Source organism: Parasteatoda tepidariorum, chromosome 6, assembly GCF_982258835.1.
Source record: "Parasteatoda tepidariorum strain Cologne lab strain chromosome 6, Ptep-v5.0, whole genome shotgun sequence".
In the NCBI taxonomy this organism is placed as follows: Eukaryota; Metazoa; Arthropoda; class Arachnida; order Araneae; family Theridiidae; genus Parasteatoda; species Parasteatoda tepidariorum.
Genome location: NC_141760.1, coordinates 98,086,379 through 98,100,597, shown reverse-complemented (window position 1 = coordinate 98,100,597; position 14,219 = coordinate 98,086,379). Strand labels below are relative to the sequence as shown.

The following is a 14,219-nucleotide window of genomic DNA, read 5'->3' as shown; positions in this document are numbered from 1 at the left end:
ATGGCTTATAAATTCGTAAAGAGCATTAATAAATAACCAAAATTAAGTGTTCCTTTACTGGGTGTTCATTCACTGGTAAGAGCTGTTCCTTCACTTGGTCTTCTTACTACTTGTTATTTGAACCTCCAAAACTTTAAAACAATATTATGTAAGTTCTCTAAATTTTTTTTTATAATTTGCATTTAGTAACAAATATGTTGGCACTGTCATTTAACTAAAATTACGAATTTTGAAATTAATATGATTTTTTAAAAGGCAAGCGCAGCTTAAGTATTCCTTCTCTGGTAAGTTTACCCTATCACAATAAGGCAGTTTTCGATATTTTCAACTTCATTAATTTCAGATTTGTTTATTTTTTCGGGTTTCGTTTTGTCAACGGACTTGACCCTAGTACAGGCATGGCGAACTTTCTTTGATTAGTGTTCCAGTTTAATTACAGTTTAGTATTTTCGGTTGCCAACTGCGTCAATTTCAGTATTTCTTTTTTAAAAGAGATGTCAATTTAAACTTGTTTTGGTTTCAAGCAGTTAAATTATATTTCAGTCGCTTATTATTTGATTTAGTTATTTCTTCTAATAATTCTTTTAACGGAAATGTGTGGTTCTTTCAAAGAAAAAAAATTTTTTTTCAACGTAATTTGACTGTGAATGTTATGAATATGGAGGTTGGTAAGCAAACCATCCAAGTAAATGTAAAAAAGTAAACGACAAAAAAATATTTATTGAGAAGTTATCACTGAAAAATCTATTTTTATTCTTTCTTATCTAATAAGTCATCAAACTTCATATTCTTCATCAATGATCTGCCTATTTTCACGATATTCCTTTTCATATTCTTTGATGATATTTCTGAAACAAAAATACTTTTATTTCTAAATAAATCATTAAATTATCATTCGGTGAAGATAACTATGATCACTTTGACAATTTTTTTAGCAATCTAAAATTTTTTTCGAGTGTCTTGAAGCTAATGTTAGAAAATGGTTTTATTGAAAGCTAATAGAACACAATATGAGCACACATATAAATATCGATTTTACTTTTACATTTGATTCAGAGCATTGAAATAGACAATGGCAAACCATTTTTTTAAATTAAAATTAGGAGGTTCCGTTCATCACACTCCTTTACCAAAGAATATATATATAATATATATATATATATATATATATATATATATATATATATATATATATATATATATATATATATATATATATATATATATATTCCTTGCACTGACTGCTTCTCAATCATGATTGCTATATTTCTGAAGCATATATTTTTTTTTTTAAAAAGGGAGAATAATGCTAAATTTTTTAATAAAAATATGGCATATTAAAATCTGTATGTTTTTTTTTATAAAAGCGAATGATTATATATTTGTTTATAAAATATATAATTATTATAATTGTATGTAATCTCATTTTGTTAACCCTTTGACGCAAAGTTTTTATAAGACATATTTTTATACTTTTTTCGTTATTTTTTTATTAATTCAGATCAAAATAAGAGTAAAATTTTATATTTAGCATTTTAATATAAAATTGTTATGAAATACAGGATGGAACACTGGTGTTATAATCTACGTTGACGGTGAAGTCTTTTAAGAATGTTTACTCATTTGCAAACATTTGCAACATTTGCTCATTTGCAAACAACACTAATTTGCAGTTATTTAGATCTAAGAGAAACAGTTATTCCTCATTGAAATTTTTTTAATTTGCAATATCAATCATTGATAAATTTTTGAATATGAATTAAAAGATCTTCAAACTAACGGATATATATTTTACAACAAATGTAATTCCGATAATATAAAAGATTTTTTTCGGTAGCTATTGGATTGTTTTTTTATAATTAAAAAACATCAAAATATATTTTTGTTGTAATTAGAGCTTCAGAAGAAGAAATATATAAACGGAACACAATTGTCCATCTGCGTCAGAAGGTTATGAAATGAATGATTACCCGGAATTTCTGAGACAATCAACTGGACTCGAAAAAAATATGCTTAGCAAAACAGAGTGTGTTACATAATAGGAAAATCTATATGTGGCGATAGGTTAGATGGTCAATTCTGTTATTTTCTACATGAACTCAAGCGCAAGCATGAGTTAATGTAGAAAGTTAAAAAAAAATAATAATGATCTCGATTGAAATGCTTAAACCTTCCTACGACGCTGGATAAATGACCTTTATTTAAAGCAAAAACAGTGAGAAAAAATTAGGAAAAGCACTTAATTGCATAAACTTTTGAATTAAAGGCAAAAAAAAAAAAAACTCATGTTAACTCATATACATAAACATAGTCCCTTCATCATATCAAGCAACAATTATTTGATGAAGTTACATTCTAGTGCATGGTATTTACTGTACGTCTGTCAGTAAATAAATAATTCTCGAACAAATAATCGAATTTTTTTTTAATGGAATTGTACTATGCATTTTTTTTATATTTAATTGTAATCAGTTTTACAGTTTTACAGATTTTGCGCTGCAAAACAAAATGTAACGTAAAGTTGAACACCCAGAACAACGGTGTTCTTTATTATTGAGAGATGCATTAAGCGTATCTTTAAAATATATCATAAAATATCAAATATAGAGAGATACATTAAGCGTATTTTCTCCTTAAACTGCGAAAAAGGAAAGAAATTGAGATGTATCCGGGAATTGATAATTTGACGTCAGAGATTTTTCCTCAGTAATCCTTTTCTTGACGTACTATTTCAAAGGTACCTGAGCTAAAAACGCCGATTTCTAAATTCCTCAATTTTTTTTTGGGTGTTAGGTCAAAAAAATAATTTTTATTTTTAAATTCTTAGGAATTCTTGTCACATTTTTTACGCTTTTCATGCAATTTGGATAAAAATAGTACTGCTCAATTTTTTCATCTAATATTTTTCCTTTAATTTTTTCTTAACTTCTTTTTTTAACTTTCCTAACATACAGAGAGTATGGAAATGGCCTAACATCTCAAGAAATACACATTGAATTCGAAATAAGAAAATACACGCTTAAATTATTAGCAAAAGATACATTCAATGACACCAAACTTGCAAATCACTATACCCTCTGGGGATGGAAGGATTAAAATCTCGGATAGAAATTGCCATTTTTTTTTATTGCGAATTTGAATTTTGCGGAAAAATAACTATCCCAATTCGACGCGTGGGGTATAGCTTGAAGATAACGCTGTTATCACAAAATGAAAATGAGGTAATAACTATTTAAAATGCAGATACAGGTTGATTATCATTGAACTATATGAAATAAAACGTAAATAATTTAAAGATTACTCAGTGCACAAATTTTATTCAAATGTAAACGTCACTACATATATTTTATTTTATAACCGTCGTCGTTTGGGTTTACGATTACTAATGTTCAATTCCGTTGCTTTTCAATTTTGAACCCAGTGTAGAAGACAAGGAACTCCTAGATCAAGTATTGGGAATAAATTTGCCATTGGAGGACTTTTTGATGGAACTAATCCGCATTTGAATTACATGGAGAGGAAAGCCACGGAAACCTCCCAAGGTCAGCCTGACGGCAAGGGGACTCTAACCCATGATCCGTCTACTACTGAGGATATTTTACGTTAGCACTGTGATCGGTGCAAGCCGGATGCGAAATTCTTATCATCCATCGTTGCATTCGTATAAGCCATCGCTGGGATTCGAACTCGGGTCACCTCATTGGAAGGCAAAAGCTCTATCCACTGAGCCATGACGGCTACTACAGATATTTGAATTTAGGTTATGATATGTTCGATATGCCTGTCATCATTGGTAGGCATATCGATGCAAGAAAAGTCTGCATGACCCGCTGAGGTGTCGGAACATTAATGCGGTCGATGACCTTCTGAATGACAATTTTATGCTCAGCAATGGTCTTGGGGATATTTCTGTACACATTCTAATATAGTTCCACAAAAATGAGTGACACGTGTTCTGATCCGGGGAATATAGTGACCAATTGAATTGACCTCATAGAAAGAGTGCGATCCTCAAAGGGCTAATTCAGGACATCAAACACTCTCTTGGTCGTATGGGGGCGAGTTGCGTCCAGATAGATCTGGTAGGGTTTTGGGTTTGATCCACACGGTGATTGCTTTTGATAATGATTCGTAGGAATTTGATTTCGTTTATTTAAGCATTAATTTTCTATTCATAACGTGTATATTTTTTTCCCTTCATGATAGTCAAGGCTTTCAAGATTTAAGTGCTGATCACAGAACATCCTGTATAATAGATAGGTGATGATCTTGCTATTAAATAGATATTCAAATGAAGTTTTTATATTTTTGTTTATCAATTACAAATTGAGTTAACATAAGAGAAATTCAGAAATGGATGCTTACTTTGTTTCGTTGCATAACCATGCAATGCCATGGCTCATAACTATAACTTCATACATAAATCTAAATCCGACTATTACATAAGTCATCAAAACAATGAAGGCCATAATTAAATCGGTGGGAATAAATTGACCCATCAGGCAAGATGAAACCTATGGAAAAAGTGAAGAGTGAAAATAAAACTTTAAGAAAAGATTTTTTTTCGTTTATTAGTGTAACATTATATTTTTAGAAACTGTTATTCTAAAGCCTTAATGCTTTTCTCATTAATGAGAATTTGTGGTAAGGTTTCATTTGTTTCTTGTATTTATCTTTTTTTCACTGGGATTTAACAGGCATGAATCATATCGTTGGTATGATTTTTATTTTGGACACATCTCAAAATGCTTGTTTAAGAAAATGGACACAGTTCAAAACACGTGTTTAAGAAAATTTACATAGCTCAAGAACTGCGTTTGAAAAATGGGCATAGTTCGAAATGCGCGTTAAAAAATGGACGCAGCTCAAAATGCGCGTTTAATAAAATTGATGCAGCTCGAAATGTGCGTTTTCAATGTTCAACTCAAATTTAACAGCTACCCGAGGGATTATGCACTTATCTTTTTCTTTCTTATTCAACGTTAAGCATAATCAACATGGGACAAAGGCCCAGAGTTCGGGATTGAACTGGCCATGCAACACTAAATAATGAAGTAGGTAGTTTTTAAAAATAATAAATCCGCACTATATAAATTTAGGTATTTTACTTACGTCGCACTAGAGCTTCATAATGGGCTATTGACGACTGCCTGGGAAGTATCCCTGAGGATGATCCAAAGGCATGCCATCACAATTTTGATCCTCTGCAGAGGGGATAACTCCCCTTCTTAGGTAGCCTGACTACCTACTTGCGAAGTTGAGCATTTTACGGTAGAAAAGTTTAACGAGGACCGATACCATACACAGTCAATCCCTACGCAGGCTGATCAAAGTGGCCACCCACCCGCTTACTGACAGCAGCCAGAGATGCTTGACTTCGGTGTTCTACCGGGAATCTATGTCTACAATCAGTCCACTGCAGGACCAATATAAATTTAATATCACTGTCATAAAATTATGGCACTCATAGCGACCTTGGAAAAATAATGATTGACTTTTAAAGTGGTTTAAAATAAGAATAATTGAAAATGTACTAAATGATTTATTCAAACAAATGATATAACATTACGAATTTATTTGATTTTTACAATAAAAAAACAATTCTCATAAGAGAAGTATGGAAAACAGAATCAAATGATATCAGAAAGCTATATCCATTTTTTTCAACAACAGCTATGTTTCTTTACATAAGTATTTTTTATCCATGTCTGTTTTCATAAACAAGCATTTTAAACTAGTTTCATTTTCTCAAACACGCATTTTGAGCTAGTCTATTTTTTGAAATACGAATTTTAGCTACGTCCGTTTTTTTAAACACGCAATTTGAGTTAGTTTCATTTTCTTAACCCCTTCCTTCTCGCTCCCGTGAAAATGACGGGGTGAGGTTTCGCCCTCCATTTTTCGTTCCCGTGAAATTTCCGGGCTGGAGTGTTCAGTAGTAAGGCGCCAATAAGAATAAAACTAATTCATTTCTATTGCCCGAAAAACATTTTATTTCTCATTTTACATACCAGATGACAGTACCAGGATATTTTTAAGGTATTTGTAAATAGTTAGTTTATTTTAAACTAGATGTCAGCACTAATCAAATACGTGTATTTGGCAAAATAGGCACTTTTATGACCGTTTTCTTGAAAATTAACCGATCGTTAAGGGGTTAAATAAGCATTTTGAGCTGTGTTCGATTTCTGAAATACGCAGTTTGAGGTAGATCCTTTTTTCTTAAATGCATATTTTGAGCTGTGTCCATTTTCTAAAATATGCATTTCGAGCTATGTCCAGAATAAAAATCTCAGCGACGATATGGATTATATTTGGAATTCATCGTTAATAAGTTAATTGATAAGATTTAAGAATAGAAATCACAAATAATACTGGTCATGTTTCACTGGAATAGTACAGGCTTTATGTGCCCACCGTTTACAGTTGAGATTTAAAAAAAAACGTAATATCATATTGAACTAGCAAAAAATAAATCTTTAGGCAATTAAGAGCCTCAGAAGTAACTTGGCAGACTGAAAATCAAAACTTTTCAAATCAATATTTGAGAACGCTAGCATGAAAGGCAAATCATGAAATCTGTTTTTCATTCATTTTCAAACAGCATGGCAACAGTTTATAGCAAGTTTCATGGGTTTTTTTTTTAGACGGCAGCAGTAATCAAAAAAGTCAGGTCCTAGTTTTCATCCAACTTACCACTATCTTTTGATTGGTTTTAAAAACTGTTCATTTTAAAAACTCGTTTAAAAATATTTCCAAAATCTTTACCTTTGTTTTTCAAATCTTATTCAAAAATAAAAATACTTTTAATTTGCTTATCTCAGAGCAAAATTAATTTCGTAACTGGGAGCTATATTTAGATATAATGGTTATTAAAGAAATGTGATTAGTAAGTCATGTAAATAAAGTAATTTTGTGGAATATTTGATCCTTTTACTACCATTATTCATTAGATTTTAAATAATGAGATAATTTTATATGGAAATTACCAAACATTAAGAGAGAATTAGCTTTAAAAATCTATTTTTTTTAAAAATCTGCATTTTTAGGATCAGGTGTCAGAAAAAAGTAATTAAGGGAAGAATTCTTGCTTTAAATTTTTTTTCAGTTTAATAAAAATTTCTCATAGCTTAATAAAACATTCAAGTAATGTTTATTAAGTAAAGTTGTAAATATGTTTTTACGAATTTATTTATGATAAAAATGTATTTTTTTCGTTACAGTTTCTTTCGTAATATACTTAGAAAGAAACTAATTTTTCATTATCAGTTTATTAGTATAGTTTTCATTTAAATGATTTAAATTAAACGAAATAAAGGTCTGCAAATTTTTTTCTTCTAAAATACAAGTTTTCTCTTGAAAAACAAAGACTGTTTTCATAGTTTGTTTTCATGCGTTTTTTAGTTATGCAGTGAACAAATTGAAACAAGTGTTTTATCATATTGTTCCGAGCCCTTTTTATGTGTTACAGAAGAAAATAACTGATGAATAATCGCGAAACTTATAATATTAAAATTTATAACTAATTCTACACCATTATGTACATACAATGTCTAAAAACAATATATTTAAGAAGATGTAATTCTTTTTTATGCGCATTAGGTAAATTATAACAATTTTATTGTAGGAAGTACTACATTTTTAAAAATTCTCTATCTTCGTCAAGCGTTTTCTCTGCTTCAGATTCTTACGCAACAAGACAAGGTACTTTTTAATAGTGTGATAACTAATAAAATTATTTATTGAATTTGCTTTTTAAATAAGGACTCTATAAAAAAGGTAATGCTATATTTGTATTTAGGATATGGTGTTACCAAAGAAATACATAATTCAACTCGAAGTAAGATAAATGAGTTAAAATAATTTCCATTAATTGACCACACACGCTGGAGAGTTTTAGTCATATATAGTCATATATAATAGTCACAATGAACTATGCGGAAATATTTTAATAAACATGCAACAAGGATGCGACAATTCTTTAAAATTCTGCAGAGCTAGGTTGTGAATGTCATAAGAACAAGTCAAACAGAAATAGACTAAATTTGAAAAAAAAAAAACTTTTGATCTTCTTCCTTGTCTTATCCTAATTAAAATCTCTAAATGTTATAGTAAAATTTTAATTAATTTAAGTAGGATTCTCAAGGATAAACTACTTAAAGAATTCTTTGAGTTAAAAGAAGGAACTTGAAGTAGTGTGGGAGAAAAGCTGTGAAGACTAGTTTTCTTTTAAATGAAGGTACGTATTTTGCTGAAAAATAAGAAATGTGCTGATACTTGACCATCATATAATTTTTCTGCATCTATGTTCAATTCATAGGGTTCTAGTTAGATAATTTCATACATAGTGCAAAAGGAAAGTTCTAAGCATCATAAATTTTACGATTTTAGAAAAATTATACATCAGTGTTTTTAATTTTATACCCACTATAAAAATGATAATAACTGGTAAATGAATTAATATTTATCAAAAACAATATAATGCTAGATGTTTAATGACTGATTATATTTAAAAACGTGACTTATCATTATATTACCCCAACTTTTTTAATTACAAACTGTAAATTAAAACCAAACCAGCAAAAGTCAGAATTTTTTACCAGAGATTTTTTTTAAAAATTTTGCATTGACAAATTAAATAGTGAATTGCTTTTCAAATAACGAAGAGGTTAATCGTAACAAAATCCTATGCGATGCTCAATAAATAGTTGCAGATCTTCGAAGTCAAGCACCACTGGCAGAGATCAATGCGCGAGTGGGAGACCACTTGGAAAAGCCTGCGATGGGACGAAGGGTGCGCAGTACCTTGTTAAACTGTTCTACCGTAAAGTGCTTGACTTCCCGGGCTGGTCGTCGGGTTACAAAAGCGGGACGTCGTCGCCTCTAGGGAGGTTCTAAATTGTGACGACATGTCTTCGGACCGCTTACAGGTATCTTTCCCAGGCAGTTGCCAATAGCCCATTATGCAGTTCTAGTGCGACGTACTACTATTATAATAAACAGTAATTGTTACTTTCCCTTTTATGCATCGAATTGGTTGATTTAGATTCATATATGCATTGCAAATGTATAGAATAAAAGCAATTTTATGTTTCTTATTTCTGTTCCCAAGAATATATTGCATATTTATTGATATACACCTAAGAGCCATTACATTATGACCACCTAGTATAACATGTAGGACCACCTTCAGTCCTCAAAACTGCTAGCACCCGCCGTGGCATTGATTCCACAAGGTACTGATAGGTAGTCTGAGGTATCTGGTTCCAAGCGCTCACCAACTGGTCCTGCATTCCCTCACGTTGCGAGGGGGTAACGTGTCACCACGAATTTGGTTTTCCAAGTAGGACCACAAATGCTCTATTGGATTAAGGTCAGGTGAGTTTGGGGGTCAAGACATGACTTGAAGGTCACTGGAATGTTCCTCGTTCCTCGAACCCAATCTATGACGATTCGACCCTAATGACAAGGCGCATTATCCTGTTGGTAAACACCATCCCCCGCAGAAAAAACTGTTGCCATGAATGGATGAACCTGGTCTGCAACTATGTTCAAGTTGCTTACAGACGTCAGGGATTGTTCTATGAGGATTATGGGTCCTAATGTGCCCCATGAAAACATTGTTCCTGGGCGAGCCTATTGTTATAGATGGAGGGTGGTCATAATGTAATGGCTCTTCGGCGGATGTAAGAATAGTATCAAAATTGGTACTCACATCAGTAAATAGAGTGAATATGTGATATAAATCCTGGTTTTCTACCCACTTACTCATATACAAACGAGTTATTACACAAATGGTGACCGAAATAAGTGTACGCATCAGTACATAAGACCAAAAGTTAACGAAGTAAGCCACCTTATTTTCTTCCTTGACTATCTTCCATTCTTCATTGGATCCAACAAACACAGATAGGAGAAAAACGATAGGTAAAAAGGTATCAAATACATTATGCATTAACTGGGGCATTGCTATTCTTTATTTTTGTGAAACTATCTGTATAATTAAAAATGTTAGATCTGAATCTTTGAGCTGTGTGCGAATTTCGCCTGAAATTTTGAACTGTCTATAGTTTATGGAATCAGGAATTATATTGTTACAAAACAAAGTCTGTTTCTTTTTCTTCTTATTATTATTAAGAATGTCATTTGCCATGTTTCAACAAATGCGCATGTTAACGCTAATATTATTTGGTAAAAATATCTTGTGTTATAACAAAAGCTATTGTTATAAATCAGACGCTATGTTTTATAACAATGACTCGTGTACCACTTGCACAGTAAGCTGTTCGTACTTCCTTAGTATTTACAAATAAGAAATCGTTCGAATTCTCGAAAACTTTAGAATACAAAAATAAGGAGGATATATATTAGCTATCTGAAACTGATTATTTAAAAAAACAAACTCCAATTAATATTTCTTAAAAATTTTTTTAAAATTTTAAGAATGGAAAAAAATTGAAAAGCAAAATTTAAAAAAAAAAAAAAAATCGATTTTTGAAACTTTTGGTAACATTTTCTAATTGGATTTACTTATTCTCTTGAAAGTATTTGTGTAAACTTAATTAATTTAAGTAATTTCCCTTCTTTCAATTTTCATCTATATACAAATTTTGGTTTATGTAAGTACAATTAAGTTAATTTTTTCATTGTTTACAATTCTAGTTTCTGACTAACAACATTAGAGTAGAGGAAATTTTAATTAAGGAAAATTATGTTGCAGATCAACTTACCCAGGTGCCACATTCAATGAAAAATCCGTTCAACGTTGAACCATAATATCGGTGCTTATTTTCAAACTTAATATTGTATGCAATTGATTAAGTTTAGGGAGTATTATAGTATTGTTTAACTTATCATATTAAATTTACAGCAATTTTAAACAATATATTATGGTTCAGCATGCTCTTACACTCAATATGAATGTATTTATGTTGAATTAGTGTTACGAAATTAAGAAACAGAATTAATTGGAAATGCTTGTGTGTGTTTTTATTATTTATGAACAACATAAATTTTATTTGAATGCAAATCTCAAGGTGTCCTATAAAGATCACCCTAAATATGCAAAATTAGTACTTTTATCAAAATGAAAACAAAAAGGTATACCTATTATGGGACACAAATTAATACTTTAGCCAGAACTGAAAAAGAAGCGTTATTGAAATTTGGCAAATTACAGTAAAGGAAATAGGATGTAATAATATCAAAACCGGTTTGGCTAGAGGTTAAAACTTTAAGGTGATTTTAACAATCATCGATTAACTCCTCACTGTTTTCCCCTCAATTTAATTTGTTGTAAGAATTAGCACACTAGCCTTTATGTATTGGGATTTGTCATATTTCTGGGTTAAGTACTAATTTTCGATCCCAAATGTGCACGCATTTTTGCTAGCATTTGTAATGCTTCTAAAATAATGATTAAGGGTGGTATTCACGGAACACCCTCCTAAAAATACTCCCAATGCTTAATAAAATAGTAAAACAAAAAATGAAATATAAAAATGTGCAGTGTGAAAAATAAATATCGTTGCCTAATAAACCAGGTTAAAAAAGTAGGAAAAGGTTTAGCATTCGTCATAAGCGGTTAAAACTTCATCAAACTACTCAAGCGTTTTAAACTTAACTTTCCATATTAAATTCCTAAAAGTGATGCTTCTAATCTTTTTACCTTTCACCAAGTATTTAAGTTTCAAAAAGCATGCTACCAATCAATTATTAAAAACAAAGTACTTGACAATCACGTTTCGTATGGTGTTTCATTCACCGTAGCCAATGAAAGCCCTTTGACGTCATGCGATGAGCTCCTCCTTCTCCATCTTTTGGAAAAAGGGAAGCTCAAGAGCTTGGGGATGTCGGGAGATTGTGAGAGGTTATTCTTGACGAAACTTCTCTCTCGTTTCGGATCATTTCGGGTGAGGATAAAGTTGAGAAACTTGTCGATTCAAAATGTTACCTGCTCTTCAAAGAGGTATGGATTTTTATGATGGTCCTATTATTTAGTGGACGATTTGGTATTAGATGTTTCAAAATTGTTTTTTGGTGAAATTATTTCACCTAATTATTATGAAATTTCAAAGTGATTGTTTATGAAATTTTTCTAAGTTGTTGACCATGGAATTTCAAAGTTGTTGGTATTAAATGGTTCAAAATTGTTGCTTTGGGAATTCTGAAGTTGTTTATGAAATTTCAAAGTTGTTGTTTATAAATGTTTGAAGTAGTTGCTTATAAATTTTTGAATTTGTAGTAAAACTTAATATTTTGTCTTAAATGCCAATATATTGTAAAAGTATTTTTGAAGTAACATTAAATTATTTAATTTTAGCTTTTAAGTATATTTAGTTACATGTTAATTGGTATATTATTTTCTCTCAAAAACCCTAATGGTTTTATGAGTGTCATATAGTTTAGAGGACAATTTAGTATTAATTGACAGACATATTTGTTATAGGAATTTCGAGGCTTTTATGAAATTTCAAAGTGGTTGTTTATGAAATATCTAAGTTGCTGATTATGGAATTTCAAAGTTGTTGGTATTAAATGGTTCAATATTGTTGTTTTCGGAATTCTGAAGTTGTTTATGAAATTTCAAAGTTGTTGTTTATAAATGTTTGAAGTAGTTGCTTAGAAATTTTTGAATTTGTAGTAAAACTTACTATTTTGTTTTAAATGCTAATATATTGCAAAAGTATTTTTTGGAGTCTTATTAAATGATTTAGTTTTAGCTTTTCAGTATATTTAGTTACGTGTTAATTGGTATATTATTTTCTCTCAAAAACCCTAATGGTTTTATGAGTGTCATATAGTTTAGAGGACAATTTAATATTAATTAACAGACTTTGTTGTTATAGGAGTTTTGAGGCTTTTATGAAATTTCATAGTGGTTGTTTATGAAATATCAGAGTTGTTGATTATGGAATTTCAAAGTTGTTGTTTAGAAACTTTTAACGTTATTGATTTTAAATTTTTGAAGTTGTTGCTTAGAAAATTCTGAATTTGTGAATAATATGAGAATTTGATATGCACATATTTTTAACCAGGTTTCAATTTTTTGGATAAATTTTTCGAATGACATTTTTAAAATGAAAATTTTTTAAAAATTGTTCGAAAATGACGCTTCATATTTAGTTTTAAATACCTATATATTATAACAGAATGTTTAAGTCATAATAAATGCTTATTTTAAGTTTCTCATCATGTTTAATTGCGTGTCTACTCGAGTATTATTTTCTCTTCAGATGTGCAATATATGAGCATGAGTATTATATGAGTGTCACAATATATGAGTATTATATGAGTGTCGCATAATTAATAGGAAAGTTTGGTATTAAATATTAAAAGTTGTTTTTTTTTCTCGAAATCTCGCAACTGTTTATGAATTTTTAAAGTGGTTGCTTATAAATTTGAAAGTTATTGTTTAGGAATTTTTAACGTTGTTGTTCTTTAATTTTTAAAGTTGACGCTTGATTTAATGCGCATACAGTTATTCAATTATAAGAGTGTTTGATAAACATATATTTTCATTCAACCATTAATTTTTTTTGAAAAGAATAGTATTATAACTTTTTGTAAAAAAATCAGACATTATACTTACCAATATATCTTAACAGAAAGTTTGAAGTGATATTATTTGCTTATTGTTAATATTAAATGCTTTGTTAGCATGTCTATTTACTTACTATTTTTCTTCAAAGGTGTAACGTTTTTATGATTAAGATACAGTTTAAAAAATAATTTGAAGTAAATTTTTAAGGTTGCTGCTCATAAGTTTTTGTTATTTTGATACAAAAGTCTTTTTAGATTTTTATCTCAATGCCAAACATTTATATCAATTTTTATTGCGACTTACTCTTATCTAATTAATTACAAAAATAATAGAAAGAACTATATTTTGAAATAAATAACAAATATAATGCAAAAAAAAAAAGAAATTTGGACCAGCAAAAAAGAGTTTTCGTTGTTTTAAAACGCTTCGAATTAGATATTTATTTGAAATTAACAGCTCTTTAAAAGAGTAATGATTTCATGAGTTTTTTTAAAATTTAAAACACTATTTAATATTAAGTATTTAAAATTACGCTGGCCTGGGATAGCCGGGTTGGTATGACGCTATAGTTGTGTTCGCGAGATCACGAATTAGAGTCCCACCTATAGAAGAATACGACCGAATGTATTAAATGGTGACTGGTGTACCTAAAATCCACCGAGATCACAAAGTCCTC

General features: G+C 30.1%; 1 protein-coding gene across 1 annotated transcript; it reads right to left on the bottom strand.

The window, feature by feature from the left end:
- Window positions 1-728: 728 nt before the first annotated feature.
- Window positions 729-10,060, bottom strand: LOC147808228 (uncharacterized). The gene is made up of 3 exons (XM_087166660.1): window positions 9,716-10,060; window positions 4,366-4,514; window positions 729-848 (listed from the first exon to the last, which is right to left on the bottom strand). Exons 1-3 carry the CDS (start codon window positions 9,965-9,967, stop codon window positions 776-778), a joined length of 474 nt encoding a protein of 157 aa, XP_087022786.1. The 5' UTR covers window positions 9,968-10,060; the 3' UTR covers window positions 729-775.
- Window positions 10,061-14,219: the final 4,159 nt, after the last annotated feature.

Excerpts from the sequence above, each read along its gene's own strand:
- LOC147808228 (XM_087166660.1), bottom strand. The coding sequence starts at position 9,967 with ATGCCCCAGTTAATGCATAATGTATTTGATACCTTTTTACCTATCGTT. Across the intron at positions 4,515-9,715 it reads TATTCACTCTATTTACTGAT|GTTTCATCTTGCCTGATGGG; the intron begins GTGAGTACCAAT and ends CTTTTTCCATAG. Across the intron at positions 849-4,365 it reads TGGTTATGCAACGAAACAAA|AAATATCATCAAAGAATATG; the intron begins GTAAGCATCCAT and ends TTTTTGTTTCAG.